The sequence below is a fragment of the Gekko japonicus genome, unplaced genomic scaffold (assembly GCF_001447785.1).
Source record: "Gekko japonicus isolate JY-2015 unplaced genomic scaffold, Gekko_japonicus_V1.1 scaffold19, whole genome shotgun sequence".
NCBI classification, from domain to species: Eukaryota; Metazoa; Chordata; class Lepidosauria; order Squamata; family Gekkonidae; genus Gekko; species Gekko japonicus.
In genome coordinates, this window is record NW_015164664.1 from 605,154 (window position 1) to 620,111 (window position 14,958).

General features: G+C 51.5%; 2 protein-coding genes across 2 annotated transcripts; both read left to right on the plus strand.

The window, feature by feature from the left end:
• Positions 1-1,330: 1,330 nt before the first annotated feature.
• GJB1 (gap junction protein beta 1) lies at positions 1,331-10,357 on the plus strand. Its single transcript, XM_015408978.1, has 2 exons — positions 1,331-1,386; positions 8,543-10,357. The coding sequence occupies exon 2, from the start codon at positions 8,555-8,557 to the stop codon at positions 9,389-9,391; it is 837 nt and encodes a 278-aa protein (XP_015264464.1). The 5' UTR covers positions 1,331-1,386; positions 8,543-8,554; the 3' UTR covers positions 9,392-10,357.
• A 2,907-nt stretch (positions 10,358-13,264) lies between these two features.
• Positions 13,265-14,886, plus strand: LOC107108562 (gap junction alpha-3 protein-like). Its single transcript, XM_015409011.1, has one exon. It carries the CDS (start codon positions 13,265-13,267, stop codon positions 14,198-14,200), a length of 936 nt encoding a protein of 311 aa, XP_015264497.1. The 3' UTR covers positions 14,201-14,886.
• The last annotated feature ends 72 nt before the right edge of the window (positions 14,887-14,958 follow it).

Sequence of the window (14,958 nt, forward strand, 5' to 3'; positions counted from 1 at the left end):
CATAATTCTGTCAGAGCTGTTCTCTCAAGGGCAGTTCTGGAAAGAGCTCTCTCAGCCCCACCCTACCTCACAGGGTGTCTGTTGTGGGGAGGGGAAGGGAAAGGAAGATTGTAAGCCGCCCTGAGACTCCGAGTGAAGGGCGGGGGATAAATCCAATCTCCTCTTCACCCTCACCGATGGCACCGACGGTGTCTCGTCAAGGATTGGGAGTTGGATTCCTGATCCCAGGTTCCCAAGGCCTATGGGTCACGGTGAGAGCAGCAGGTGCTTCCAGAGTCTCCGTTCTTTGGACAAAGCAGGCCCCTTGGGAATGGTCTAGATGAGAGCCGTGACTGGTTGGGGTCTTTAAATGAGAAAAGCATACACAGCTGACTGGAAACCACTCTCTGAGCAGGCCTTCTGCTTCCAGTCCTGTATGTGTGACTGGAAGCAAAGGGGCAAGCACTCTGCACAGGCTCAGGAGGCATTCCCCAGTCATATTCTGAATGCGTTCTTGAAGAATCCTTTGATTTCAGAGCTAAGCCCTGATGCTGCAGAAGGGTGGCTGGCCAACTGAAGCCTGGCGTTCGTTTTGGCCATCCTTTGTACTGGGTTCCAGCTGCTGGGCCCACTAACTGGGAGCCCTGGGAAGGCCTCAGCCAGAGTGTGAAGTTGTAGTGTGACAGTTGGGGGTAGTGGCTGCTTCACGGGTGGGCCATGCCCTGATTGTGTGCTTGGGAGGGAGGTGGTGCACAGCCAATGCTGCAGTGGCGTCTGTGGGACTTGTGATCTTTGGGCTGCTTCACAGCTGTTTGTGTCACTCTGCTGACGGGACCTTGGAATAGGACGTCCGAGCACACGAGTTAATGTTTAGAGATAGCGAGGTGTTGACTTTTGGCAAGAGGCTTTGGAGACTTCACACTGGCAGCGCAGGGCAGGCTCTTGCTTCAGGGGCGATGTGTGAAATCGTGATTCGGGGCACAAGAAAGAGTTGGGGCTGGCACTCCCCAGAGCGGACAGGGCACACCCTGTTGCAATCGCAGATGACCATCAGCTGAGCATCGTGTAGGCGAAAGGCAGGGATCCAGCCGGGGGTGGGGTGGGAAGCATCGACGGCTGGGGACGGACAATTCGCCTGGAGGCTGCCCTCTGCCTCCACCAACAGCCTGCCTGGACTGAGCTGCCAGTGCTTCACCCACACCCAGGTGCTTATACGTCTCTGAAGTGTTTGTATAAGGGCAAGAGGCTGCGAAGAGGCGGGGAGGGGGGAGCAAATCAGGCTCTCCTCTCCTCGGATCGAAGAAACGGGGAGGGATCAGTCCAGGTATAAAGGTCTCTGCCTCGCTGGCTACGTCTTCTAAAAGAGGAGGGTGATCTGGTGGCGGACAGTATCGGCTTCTGCTACAGGTGAGCGTGCCGGGACAGGAGTCGCTCAGCCGGGCTCGACTGGGATTCTGCTGCCGGGGGACGTGGCGAGTATCAACCGCTAAAGGCATTATTGGGGGGCGGGGCGGAGAGCGGTGCTTCTGGCAAGTCCCAAAATCTTCAGCTGAGCTCTGCGAAATTCCTCGCCCCCTCCCAAGCTTTGAGCAGCGAATTCGAGTGGATTGAAACGGTGCGAGGCGATACCTTTTCTTACCGAAGGACAAGTTCCAAACTGGTAGCTGAAAAGTCCATTTGGAACAGGTTTTCTGTTCGCTCCCATCGGCTCTACAAAGTTCAAAGCCAAGAGCGGATGGGCAGGGGAAGCAGTTCGCACCTACTCCAGCGGGGCGCTGTGCCGGGCCTGGGGCTTTCTACCCACATTTTGGGGAGCCGAGAATTTCCCCTTCCCCCCTTCCTTCGAAAGGGAAAAGAAATTTCAGTTGCTTGAACACCCGAGGTGGGGAAAGGGTGAGCAGGATTTCCAGCGCCAAGGTCTTTGAGGAGCTCTTATCATTACATAAACGATTAAAACATACAGAAATCCATGGGATAGTGATTGAAATGGCAGAATCCCCTGTTCCTGCGTGTGAACGTGGCTTGCCGAGGCCGGGAACTGAGCAGCCCGGAAAGGGAACCAGGGAGCAATGTTCCCTCTAAGCTGTGGAGTCTTGTGAGCAAAAATTCTATTTTGTGAGCTACGGGCATTAAAGTTGTGAGCGAGTGACTTGGCTACTGCATAAATTAGTTTGCTCTGGAGCCCTCCTTCCTGAGCTAAGACAAAAATGTGTGAGCTGGAGGCTGAAAAACTGAGCTGGCTCACACTAACTCAGCTTAGAGGGAACACTGCCAGGGCGCGCCCCTCTTTCCCAAGAAACCAATAGGCGCTCGCTGAGGCGTCACTCAAATTAGGCCTCGAAATATGGCGCCTTTAACGGGAGTCCTTGCGGGGTGCGCTGGGGCCTTTTACTGGTAACCAATGGTCCCTCTAAGCTGTGGAGTCTTGTGAGCAAAAACTCTACTTTGTGAGCTACCGGCATTCAAGTTGTGAGCGAGCGATTTGGCTACTGCATCAATTAGTTTGCTCTGGAGCCATCCTTCCTGAGCTGAGACAAAAATGGGTGAGCTGGAGGCGGTGTACAATGGTTTTGGCTCATTGTGGTGTGGTCATTCACTATCTCGGTTTGTACACCGCACCCACCAGCTGCTTCCACCTCTGTTTGCAGGACAGCTGAGCAGCTCCGTAGCTAGCTCACACTAACTCACCTTAGAGGGAACACTGCTGGTAACTGCCAATCTTCTCCTCGTTGCCAGTCTTGAGCTCTGCCACCTTGCCCAGCCTTGTTGATGGCACTACTGAGCAGAGCCTATTCTCAAGAGCCGATGTGGTGTCGAGGTTGAGTGTGGGACTACAATCTGGGAGACCCAGGCTGGAATCCCCTCTCATGCCCTGGAAGCTTGCTGGGTGATCTAGGGCCCCTCACGCTCTCTCGGCCTAACCTACCTCTCAGGGTGGTTGTGAGGATAAAATGGAGGAGAGGAGGAGGATGTGAGCTGCTTTGGGTTCCCATTAGGGAGAAAGGTGTGGTGTGAAAATGAATTAAATGAATACATAAAATAAGTGTTGCCCTAAGTGACTTCTCTTATGCCGTTGCTGGCTGAGTCCATTGCTGTGGTGTTTCCGCAGGGGCATGGTTCAGGTCCCCCACCACTTGCTAGTCAACGACCAGGAGCCAGTGGAGCCTTTGCTCTGCATCAGCACCCTCCTTCGCTTGGGTGACTTGGCTGGAGAACCAGCTCTGATACCAGGTTTGACGTCAGGCTGAGCCGCCCCACCCCCCGTCTTCTCCCACTAAGCAAACTTTAATATCGGGGGGGGGGGGGGGGCGGCCACGCTCATTGTGGTGTGGTCATTCACTATCTCGGTTTGTACACCGCACCCACCAGCTGCTTCCACCTCTGTTTGCAGGACAGCTGAGCAGCTCCGTAGCTAGGGAATTTTTTGGGAGGGGGCCCCCGGCCTCGGGGGCCCGCCAGCTAATTAAATGAAAGTACAATGCAGGTGGTAGGTTGGAGCACTTTGGGGGCAGCCCAGGAGGGAAGGGGCCCAGAAGAAGCAATAGGGGGCTGCTGGCCCCATGAGCCCTATGTTAGCTCTGGGCCAGCACCTGAGCAGAGGTCCACAGTCACCAGACCTCAAAGGGGCCATCTCTGTCCTAGCACAGACGGGCAGCCATGCATGTTTTGCACCAGATATGGAATCCATGCACTAAATGGCGGTCGGGCTGGGTGTGTGATCTGGATAAAGGCTGTGGGGAGCTGATCCTTCGTTTCCTATGCCATTTCCTAGATAGAATGGTTCCTTCCACCCAGCTGTTGTTAGGAACAATGAAGGGGGGGGGAGAGAGGTATAATACCTGGGCCAGGCTTTGTAAGAGAAATGGGGGTGTAAAATCCAGAAATCTGTCCCTGTCAGAGCAACTGACCTCTGTAGCAATAGGCAAATGTCCCCTCAGAAGACAGGTATGGTATAATTGCTGTCTCCCCTGTACACAGCTGCTTCTTTGGCGGGGGGGGGTATTTCTACCTGGGAAACAGAACGGGATGAAGAGTTAAATGCCCATGCCACGGTCGGTCCTGACCTCAATCGCTCCCCCAGTTCCCTGTTTGCCTGAAGGAAATCACTCGTCTGTGTCTTTGTTTTCTGCACATGTTGAGTGGTCTCCTCCTTAGTTCTGGAGAGAGAGGGAGGTATGGCCAGAGAGACCAACAGGATAGGGCCTTGCGGACCTTTGCTCTCTTAAGCCCAAGGGCCTCTGGGCTGGCTGTGTTTGAACTGGCTTAATGGTTACCTTTCTGGTCAGCTTTCTGCCTGCCCTTTTTGTACTCAGGGCAAGTGGAAGATTCAGTGGTGCTTTGCGCAATTGTGTTGGGGGCCCCATCCAGATACTGGCTGTGGGAGCTGTCCTTGGCTCCCTTCCTCTGGTCTGCACCAAAAGGTTTCAGCCACGACTCACCCAGCCTCCATGTCTTTTGGTAGTTTAGAGCTGCTTGGGACAGGCTGCTCCCAATGGATGGTCCCGGCTCTTCTCCCTGTACCTTGACTGGATATGCTCAGGAGGGGGCCTTTTTGTGTCTCATAATGACTTTGCAGTTTGCTAATTTCTCCCAGTGTGAGTTTCCGTGGCCAGTACCTCCAGCCTTCTGCTCTCCTGGGCAGCTCTGTACTTGGAATTGATTCCACACGGAAGGATGGAGGGTGTGTGTGTGTGTTTACGTGGGGGGAAGGATGCACTGGAGCAGGGTCAGCCTGGACACAAAGAACTGAGGGCCCCTTTGTGCTCCGTCAGGCTTGACACCAGCTTCCGGCACTGACTCTGCTCTGGACCCCGGAAAGAGATGCAAGTCGTCGGCCTTTTGACGGAAAAACACGGTCCAGCTGCTGCCCAGCAGCGTCATGACAAGGCCGCTGGCGTACATTGAATGCTCTGACCCCCAGGCCTGTAAGCAGCCGGTCCAGTCTTAACTCTTCCTTCCCCCGGGGCTGCTGCTGTGTCTCCAAGGCACATCTAGGGCACCAGCCCAAGGCCTGGCCTGCCAAGTGCTCCAGATCCTCAGCCACCCCCAGCAACATTTGCAACATCCTCCACCATGCCATCTAGACACTCTTCCCCAAAAAGGCACAGAAGGGAGAGAGAGAGCGCTATGTGGGGTCCTCCTCACCCCTGGCGGAGCCTGGAACCAGGTGTTGGTGCAGGCTATGACAGCCTGGAATGCCACACACAGACACTTTGTTTGGCAAGGGTGGGCGGAAGTCCGGGCAGTGGACCTGAATTCTAAAGCGCGTTGTTTGGGGGCCGATAAAGGCCTCATTGTATGCAAAGTAGTTTATAAAGCAGCATATGACTCCCTGGAGCTGAGCAGCGGCAAAGAGCGGGCACAGTCTGCGGGGCGACATGAGCCTATAGCCTGAGGCTGCTTTGGGAACGCTCCATTCCCCCGCTGCAAGGTAATGTCTGGGCTGTGGGACCTTGTCTGAACCCATTCAGACTGCCAGCCTCGGGAGCTCTTTATGGGTGGATAAGGCTTGGCGGGTGGCACCCTAAAGTGGGGGTCTCCAGTGGTGGGGTGGGGGGGACCCCTGTGAGAATCCTCTGTTTGATTGAAGTGGTGGTCTGGGGCTGAGGCAAGGTGTGTGTGTGTGACTTCTGTCTGGAGAGCTTCTAGCTTTGGGCCTCATTCTGCAGGTGCAAGGGCTGTGCTGGTTCAGCTTCCCCAGGGCTGAGGTGTCGAGACTCCCAAAAGCTGGGAATCTGTTCAGGAATAGCAATAATGGTACGTGTCTGTATGTCATGTCAGTGTTCCCTGCATCATCTCTGTGGTGGTGGAGGGATTCGGTATTATTGTCACCTTATTGCAGGGTGGGAAAGGGCTGCCAAAGGCCATTGGATGAGTTTATGGCTGGGGTGAGGCTCCTGGGCTCACAGCTCAAAATATTGCTCATTGTAGTGTAGCGACACCAGGTGAAGAATTATGGCGCTTTGCTCAGCAGCCGGCCTCTCTTGAATGGCTGGGGTGGGTGACCGATGGCATCTCCTTCCTTTGCAACTTGCTGTGCCTCTGCCCAGAGGAGAGACCCTCCTGGCAGGGAGAATGCAAGACTGGCTCTCTCACTCCCCCAGAGTGAAGGGCCATTCAGAAGTGAGGGAGGACTGCCTCCGTCTGGTCTCTGCTGCAGCAGAGCAGGCCTGTTTCAGACTCACTGCTTCCCAGTAGACCCCCCTCCCTTGGGAGATGCTGACTTCGATGCAGGGGCTGGTCCAGGGTTTCTGAAAAGCCTCAGTCCCTGCCTTGGCCCAAGGCCTCAGCAGTCACCTCAGCGCCACTTTGCCCACGGTGGAATGCAGGGCCTCTTCCGCACTGCACGTGCCTCTCATAGCAACAGTGGGAGGTGGTAAGAAAGGAGAGTGGGAGGTAGAGATGTCCCTGGAGCTGCATTGAAAGCTCCCCAATGAAACAGTGGCAGACTGCCAAAGGCAGCTAACTGTAGGTTTCGGAACCAGCCTTTCGGTTTACTGCCTGGTGGGTATGAATAAAGTTTGGGACAAAGAGAATGCTCAGGCCAGACCTCAACCAGACCAGACCTGAGACCTATAAGACCTCCCGCTGTATTATTTTACCCATAAAGAACAGCCATTTATTTATGTATTAAGACTTTTATTTCCTCATGGCTCTAGGTGGCTTTTTTTGCTGTGAAGTCGCAGCTGACTTATGGTGAACCCATATAGAATTTTCAAGTCAAGAGAAGGTCAGAGGTGGTTTTCCATTGCCTGTCTCTGTGCTGCTGCAACCCTTGACTTCCTTCGTCGTCTCCCATACAAATACTGACCAGGGCCAACCCTGCTTAGCTTCTAAGAACTGACAAGATTGGAATAGGCTGGGCTATCCAGGTCAGGGCAAGGTAGCTTATACATAATTAAAACCTCAAACAACAATAAGACCTTAAATTCTCCCCCTACCAGTAAAGGCTAATAACTTGCAGTAAAATTCATACAAATGACACTCCATGTGTCTAAAACAGCCTTACAGCCCCCTTCCTTCTTCTGGGACTCCATTCCAGAATGTGGGAGCAACTACAGAAAAAGCATGGGCCCTGTTATTAGTAAGAATAGCCACCTCATGGATGCAGTTACCAATAAATTACCTTATAATTCTCAAATATCAAACCAATCGTAATTCACAGGAAAATGGTATCCAATCTTAGATTACCTGGCTCAGCAGCACTTTGTATCCTCTCAGTGGTCACAATTTTATAAATGGATCTGAAACATTATTAATCTATTAACGTTTTTCTCTTAAATTACTTCTACTGTCTTAGTTCTGTATCTTGTCTATAAACGGTCATTAAGTTATTGTCTTTATTATTTAAAAAGCAGAGCACTAACTTAATGCATAAAAAAATCTTTGATGAGTATGAAAGTCTGTACTTAACGTGATGGATTAGAGTTAATGGTACATCAAAATATGTTCTTAATTTACAGTATCGTGTTTGTTTTGAATTTGTACTTTGTATAATTTCACTTGTATAAACTGTTATAAATTTGCAATGTTAATCTGAATAAAAACTATAAATTTAAAAAAAGAATAGCCTGGGGAAGGGGAGCAAATGGTATAGGGGAAGGAAGGTTAACTCTCCCTCCCATGGTGCTGGAGTCTGAATCTTAATCAACCCCCCCCGGACTGGCGCTGTAAGATTGGCTCCTGTACAGCATAACTGTGCCTGTGATTCATGTGGGGAGCTGCTCTTTGCAGGGAGCCATTTACAGTGGCCCTGCATATGGCTGTCAGACCTTGTGTTTGGTTTTATCAAGCTGCTATCCCATTCTGGCTGCAGGTAGAGAACGCATTGGCAAAACCATTGTTTATGTGTTCAGGATGACTCAGTGTGAGTAGATGTACCCCCGCACCCTTGCAGTCATCTTGATTGCAGCTCTACATGTCATTGTATAATACCTCACCCCAAAATATATTTTTTTTCAAAATATAAGCCGGAATGGGAAAAACAGTTCCCAACATGAAGCTGCTTTATAGTGAATCAGACAACTGACCATATACTGATGGAGCATTGCTCTATCAAGGTCAGTATTGCCCACTCTGACTGGCAGCAGCTATCCATGATCTCACCTACTTGGTCCATTTAACTGGCTGTGCTGGGGCTTGCATCTGGGACCCTCTGCATGCAAAGCAGCTGTTCTACCAGAAAGTTATGCCCCCTTAAAAAAAAAAACAGCAAAAGTTGGGTTGTGTGGACACCAACACAAAAAACATGGTTGTATGAATTGGGAGAATGCCACAGCTAATATATGGCAATTTTATTAATGGTGCAGGCCTACGAGGAAAGAAAGTTTCAAACAGGACAAAAACCAGACACAGAAAACTGGCATGAATACTGATTCCAGGTTTAGAACTTGTTGTATTGGTGTGGTGGAAGAGAGACAGGCAGTTCTGGAAGAGGCTCTTTTTGAAGCCAAATACTCCTACTACCTCTGTGTTATTAGCAGCATGTGACGTGACCCTCTCCTGCCTCCCTCTCCTGGCATGACTGCTCTGACCAGACCAGTCTCTTGTCTTTTCTTTGCAGGAGTGAGGAAGAATGAAGTGGGAAGGCTTCTACTCCCTTGTGATTGGTGTGAACCGTCACTCCACAGCCGTTGGCCGCATCTGGCTCTCGGTAGTGTTCATCTTCCGCATCATGGTGTTGGTGGTAGCTGCTGAAAGTGTCTGGGGAGACGAGCAAGCCTCTTTCATCTGCAACACGCTACAGCCTGGTTGCAAGAACGTCTGCTATGACCACTACTTCCCCATCTCCCACATCCGCCTGTGGGCCCTGCAGCTCATCCTGGTGACCACTCCGGCCTTGCTCGTGGCCATGCACGTGGCATACCAGCAGCATCAGGAGAAGAAGCTGTTAGTGATGACAGGCCATGGGGATGCCAAGCACTTGGAAGAGGTCAAGAAACACAAGATGCGCATTTCAGGGTCCCTATGGTGGACTTATGTTTGCAGCGTGATCTTCCGCATCATCTTTGAAGGAACCTTCATGTACATCTTTTATGTCATCTACCCTGGGTATCAGATGGTCCGTCTGGTCAAATGCAATGATTATCCCTGCCCCAACTTTGTTGACTGCTTTGTCTCACGGCCCACAGAGAAGACAATTTTCACTGTTTTCATGCTGACCACCTCTGCCATTTGTATTGTCCTCAACGTGATTGAACTGGTGTACTTGCTGGTGCGGGCATGTGCCCGCCGTGGTCACCGAAACCCTAACCCATCTTCAGGAAAGGGCTCCTTCCTGGGCCACAAGCTGTCCGAGTACAAGCAGAATGAAATCAACCAACTGCTGACAGAACAGGACAGCTCCCTCAAGGACATTCTCCGTCGTAATTCAGGGGCACAGGAGAAGACTGACCGCTGTTCAGCCTGCTAAGGGTATTGGGACCATGGAGGTGGTGCTTGGTTGCAGTAGACAGGACTGGGAAGAGAATGTGGGACTCATCTGTGAGTTGCTGTGGGTGGGAGGTGGCAGGGTCTTTCTTATGAAGGAAGTTCCCTCATAGTGCCTTCAGCCCCTCTACCAGCCTTCACTTCATCACTGGCCCTGACCATTCTTTTAGCTCCCTGCTGCCAGCCTACCAGCTGCCTAGAGGCATGATTTCCATGGATTTGGTAAGAATTGGTATAGTTGCTGCAGAACCTACCAGCTGCAGAATATTTGCAAGAAGATTTCAACTTGACCTCTGTTGCCCATGCTGCCTGGGTGAATAGGGAAGGCATGGTGGCTTCCACTTAGAGCTCCCAAAGAAACCGCAGTTGCAGTTTGGGGAGACCCTTCCCTTTCTTGGGTCCTGCACCGCCTAATCCTCTCCAAAAGAAGGGGCGGAGGAATCAACGTAATCTTAACACTGCACATAATTTTGCGTTGTAAATTCTGGAAGCAAAATTTAGATTTCATCTCTGTCAATTTTGGAATTTTGCGGTGCAGAAATAAAATCACAAGGATTCCTGCCATCTTTCTGCAGGGCAACAGATCAGCTACTTCAGTCCTTGTGTTTATAGCCTGGCACTTAATGCCCATCTTTTGTGCCCTGGATCTGGGCTGTCATAACACAAGCACCAAAGGAAGATGTCCCCATGCAGAATTGCCACCTTTGCCCACCACCAGGGCTCCTGTGTCTCTCAGCAGCAGGGCAGGGAGACGTTCAAGAGGAGCCACTTGCCTCGGCAACAATGACAGAAAGGAACCCCTCTTGAACTTCTGCCAGTGGCACAAGTGTAAAAATGGGGGCCAATCCTAAGTCTTGGTTGCTGCTCTCATTTGGCAAGGGAAGGATTGGGAGGTTGCCAAGCCGAGGTGTGTGTGTGTGTGGGGGGGCAAACTGCTCTTCTCTCCAGTCTCACATCCCTATACCAAAGCAATCAGTATTAAAAGCTGATTTTACAATTCTGCCTTCAGTCATTTGTCTGTAGGGCTCTTGTCTGTAACTTAAACTACCAAGAGATAAAGACTTGTGGTAAGTGGGACACGCTTATACTCCCAGTGGGAGACTGAAATAGAGAGAAGCAGGTGTGCACAAACACACCCTCCATCTGAAGCTTGGGGAGGGGCGCTGCTGTCTGGGAGAGACAGTGTGTGCTCAAACTGCCCCCCCCCCCCGGGACTGTCATAATGCTGTCATCTCCACATGTAGTTGCAGGCCAACAGCTGCAGGTCCCAGTCACCTATTATAAGCAGTGGTGGCTGCACTTCTTCACAATGCATCTAGGACTCTGCGCAAGAATTTCAGGGCAAATCTCCTCCTTGTGCACTAGTGGGGCTCTGGGCCTTTGCAAAATGACTTTTCTGTAGTTGAGGTGAAAAGGAGGCACCCAGCTTCCTACATGGAAATAGTGGCACTTCATGAAGACTGGGACAAGCATTTGTTTTTGGAAATGTGTATGCAGCCCTCTCTAGCAACATTTTGGTGTTCAGAATAGCTTTACAAAATCATCAGAACATGAGCAAGTGAAGCAGCAACAGTAGCATGCTAGTCCAGCAGACTGTCTTTCCACATCACTCCTCCAAGGAGCATAATTGCTCTTCCTCCCCAATTCTAGGTTTAGGTGAATTCACACATGTATGCTTACTCCTCAGTGGCTGCAACATCAAGTGGTATTTTGCGTGTGTGAACCATAGCACACACACCAAACACCACAGACACCTTGTACGCAGGACGTTTCAAACACAGGCAGTTCACACATTCAGCTACAAGACAGAGGGCAAATCTTTTTCCATGGACTCCTTGTTCAAACTTGCTGCATTACAGATGCCACTGGAGGGAGAATGCTGTCGGCTGACTATGAAAACCAGGCTTTCAGTCTGAAGAACATTTTCCTGACAGTAAAGCCCCACTGAGTAAAACTGCTTAGGGTTGCTCCATCAGGTAGGATTTAGGGGAGTGGAGATACTGGAGAGCAGTGGGGCTCAAGTGGTGTACTCAACAATCCAAACCTTACTTTTTCTGTCAGAGAGAGCACTGAAAAATCATTCTGTACCTTTGGGGAGTGTTTTGATGTGACTGTGGGGAAAATGGCTGCCAGCTCCAGTGCCTGATTGGCTAGTGCTTGGGACATCACCAACACACATCAGGAATCTTTGACACCCCCCCCAGCAGCTGTTTTTGCAATTGAGTTTAATTGTTCACATTTTTAATATGGAAGAATGCCATATGCATCCATATGACCACTCCAAAAACAACAGCCATGTAATATCTTTAGATTAGGACCAACCAAAATAACATGGAAGTGCACAAACTTTTTGAGTTTCCCAGGGTCTTTCATCAGGCTGGATGAGAGCCCCCATCTGCATCTTGTCTGTATCACATGGAGGTATTTATTATTATAGGTAATAAAATGGTATTGCACAACTGCTGTTTTTCGAATTTTGTTAAGTCTTTACTGCTCATACACATGGCACTATTTAAGGCTAGCCCACCTGAAGCAAGACTGATGGGAGCTGGTATGCATGCAAGCAGGACAAGCTGCAAATCAGGTTCACACAACAGGTGGATAAGAACCCACTGTGGCCACTGTTAAAATATGTTGACTGTGTTTGCTCCAAGCGGTCTCTTAACTTCTGCAGGCTCAGTTGCTATGCAAGGGCACAGGAAATGCCTGACAGCGGGACAACAGAAGACCAGAGTCCACAGTTCCTACTGCGGCAGCACAAGCCCTCTCACCGACGTCTCCTAGTGGCCCAAGAAAGGGGTCACAGAGGAGAGTGGCTGGCAACATTGTCATTGAACTGGGAGCAGATGCAAAGTTGTGCTAGAGGAAGTGCTTCGCCACAATGTCATGTTGCTCCAGGTTGGAGGAAGGAGTCAGCAGTAAAGGGGAGCTGACTGCCATAGCTTCCATGCTGGGTCAGCCAGAGGAAGGAAATGACCCTCCAACAGCACACATGCAGCCAGAGGCGGGTCACTCCAAGGTCCTGTGAGCTGGAGAGCACTTACCTAAATATAACCCCTGTACCATGTACACTCACCCTGCAGGAGGGGTTATAATTAGCAAAGTGCCCAGGCCGAAAATAAAGGCAGAGGAGGTTACCCCCAATCCCCAGTGGCTACTGTACTGGTCAGTCATGGCAAGAGCCAATAAGCAACAAAGCTCTGATGGCAACAAGGCCCTGCCTTGGACAGAGACTCAAGAGCTCAGTTCTCCGGTGATGGTACCAACGAACGGCAACAGCTGGTCAGGCACTTGTGGGCTCTTGCTTTTAGCTTCCTTTGAGGGGGGGGCAGTGCTCTTTGGGCAAGAGATGCTCGACAGGACTGCAGCCGATTGATGCTGGTGCTTCTGAAGCTGGAAGTGGTGAGTTTTGCTGCAGCTACTGCAGGGATTTTCTTGCCTCTGGTCTTCAGCTGCATACCTGCAGTAATTTCAGTTCTTGAATAGGGCAGTGGCAGTATGTTCCCTGTATGTTCCCCTTAGGCTAGGGTAGTGCTGCAGAGTAATACCATTTGGTTGTGCTTGCAGGGGCAACAGAGCTAAATACAGGAAAGAGGCAGAGCTGCTACTCCTGGCCAGTAACTGGTTAACCAGGCCTGGGGCCTCTGTTGCCTTTGGTCAGATTAAACTCAGGCTTTGAGAGGCACAATGGGTACCACCAGAGAACAAAGGCAGAATGAGCCAGGTCGGCAAACTCAGCACAGGTAGAACCCGCCCCTCCTGGCATCTCACTCCCTTTGTGTTAACAGAAGGTGCTCCAATGCCTCTAATGGCATCTGCCTGTCCCTCTCTTTCAGGGCAAACAAATGTGGTGCCCATGGGGGACTGGCACCTGCTTGGAAGGCTGCTGGAGAGTGTGCAGGAGCACTCCACAGTCGTGGGCAAAGTCTGGCTGACGGTGCTCTTCATCTTCCGCATTCTGGTCCTGGGTGCTGCTGCAGAGAAAGTGTGGGGGGACGAGCAGTCCAACTTCTCCTGCGACACCAAGCAGCCCGGCTGCCAGAGCGTCTGCTACGACCAGACCTTCCCCATCTCCCACATCCGGTTCTGGGTGCTGCAGATCATCTTTGTCTCCACACCCAGCCTCATCTACCTGGGCCACATCCTGCACCTGGTGCGCATGGAACAGAAGGAACAAGAAAGCCTGGAAGCTCAGGGTAGCAGCTCCCTTACGGGACACCCTAACCCTAACCCCACCAAGGTCTCCATTCGGGATACTCAAGGTAGGATCCGCCTCCAGGGGGCCATTCTGAGGACTTACATTTGCAACATCATCTTCAAGACCCTCTTTGAGGTGGGCTTCATCTTGGGGCAGTATGTCCTGTATGGTTTTGAGCTGAAGCCTCTCTACACCTGCAGCCGCTGGCCCTGCCCCAACACAGTCAATTGCTACATCTCCCGCCCCACTGAGAAAACGATCTTCATCCTCTTCATGCTAGCCGTGGCCTGCCTCTCCCTCCTGCTCAACATAGTAGAGGTGTACCACGTGGCCTTCACCAAATGCAGGGTGAGACAGTCAGCCAGACACAATCCAGGTGCTGAGGAGGAGGCTAGGAGTCCCGATCCCCAAGGACATGGGAGCACTACTCCACCCCGTAGTATCACTTTGCAGTCTAGGGACAAGGTCTCTAAGGGGGAGAGCCCTGGAGCAGGGATGGTGAATGACAGCCCCGCTTGGGTTGCGAGCCAGAAGCGAGACAGCAAGTGCAGCAAGACTGGCAGCAAATGGAAGCCTGGCGACCTAGCTGTTTAGCCCAGTGGATGCTGTGCTCGGAGACAGCGAGACTGTGGAGCTGATGTGGTCAGCCTAGAACCCAAACCCCCAAGCGTCTCCCCATTGCCTGACTAGAAAAGAAGAGATGCAGAAGCCAGGACCCTTGAAGGAGTGAAGCGGTGGTGGGGAGAACAACCCTCTCACTGCCTGGGCCTGTCCACACCCCTTTCAAGTTAGGAAGCAGTAGCTGAGCAGAAGGACAGGAGCAGAGACTGCGGCGGAGGTCTTCCCAGCTCAGCAGGATATTCTGGGGCTGGTCTCATAGCTAAACAGAGCATCTAAGAACTAACGGTCTGCCTGGTACACTCCATATCCCCCCCCCCTTTAAAGTATATGGTAAGACCCATCCCTTCTGACCCTTGGTAGGAACAGCAGGAAAGCCAGCAGGAGAGTGTGCTGGCCGTGTGGCTCATGCTTGGGTCTAGGATGAGGTCTGCAGAGCCTCTTGCCACCTAGTGGTCGGAACAGACAAGGGCACCCAAGCGGCAGGAAGAAGCTCCTCCATGGGTTCCAAATGCAAATAGGGAAGCAAAGGAAGGGGAGCTTGCCTCTCACCTGCATGAGCCTGTCAGATCACTGTCTATCAAGTGAAACTATCCTGACAACCGGGGCTCTCAGGTTCACATCTTTCACATTACTGAATCATTTCTCTAACTGGAGGTGCCAAAAACTGAACCCGGGGCCCTCTGAATGCAAAGCAGATGCTCTAGCACTGAGCCACGGCCCCTCCCCTTGGC

Excerpts from the sequence above, each read along its gene's own strand:
- GJB1 (XM_015408978.1), top strand. The coding sequence starts at position 8,555 with ATGAAGTGGGAAGGCTTCTACTCCCTTGTGATTGGTGTGAACCGTCAC.
- LOC107108562 (XM_015409011.1), top strand. The coding sequence starts at position 13,265 with ATGGGGGACTGGCACCTGCTTGGAAGGCTGCTGGAGAGTGTGCAGGAG.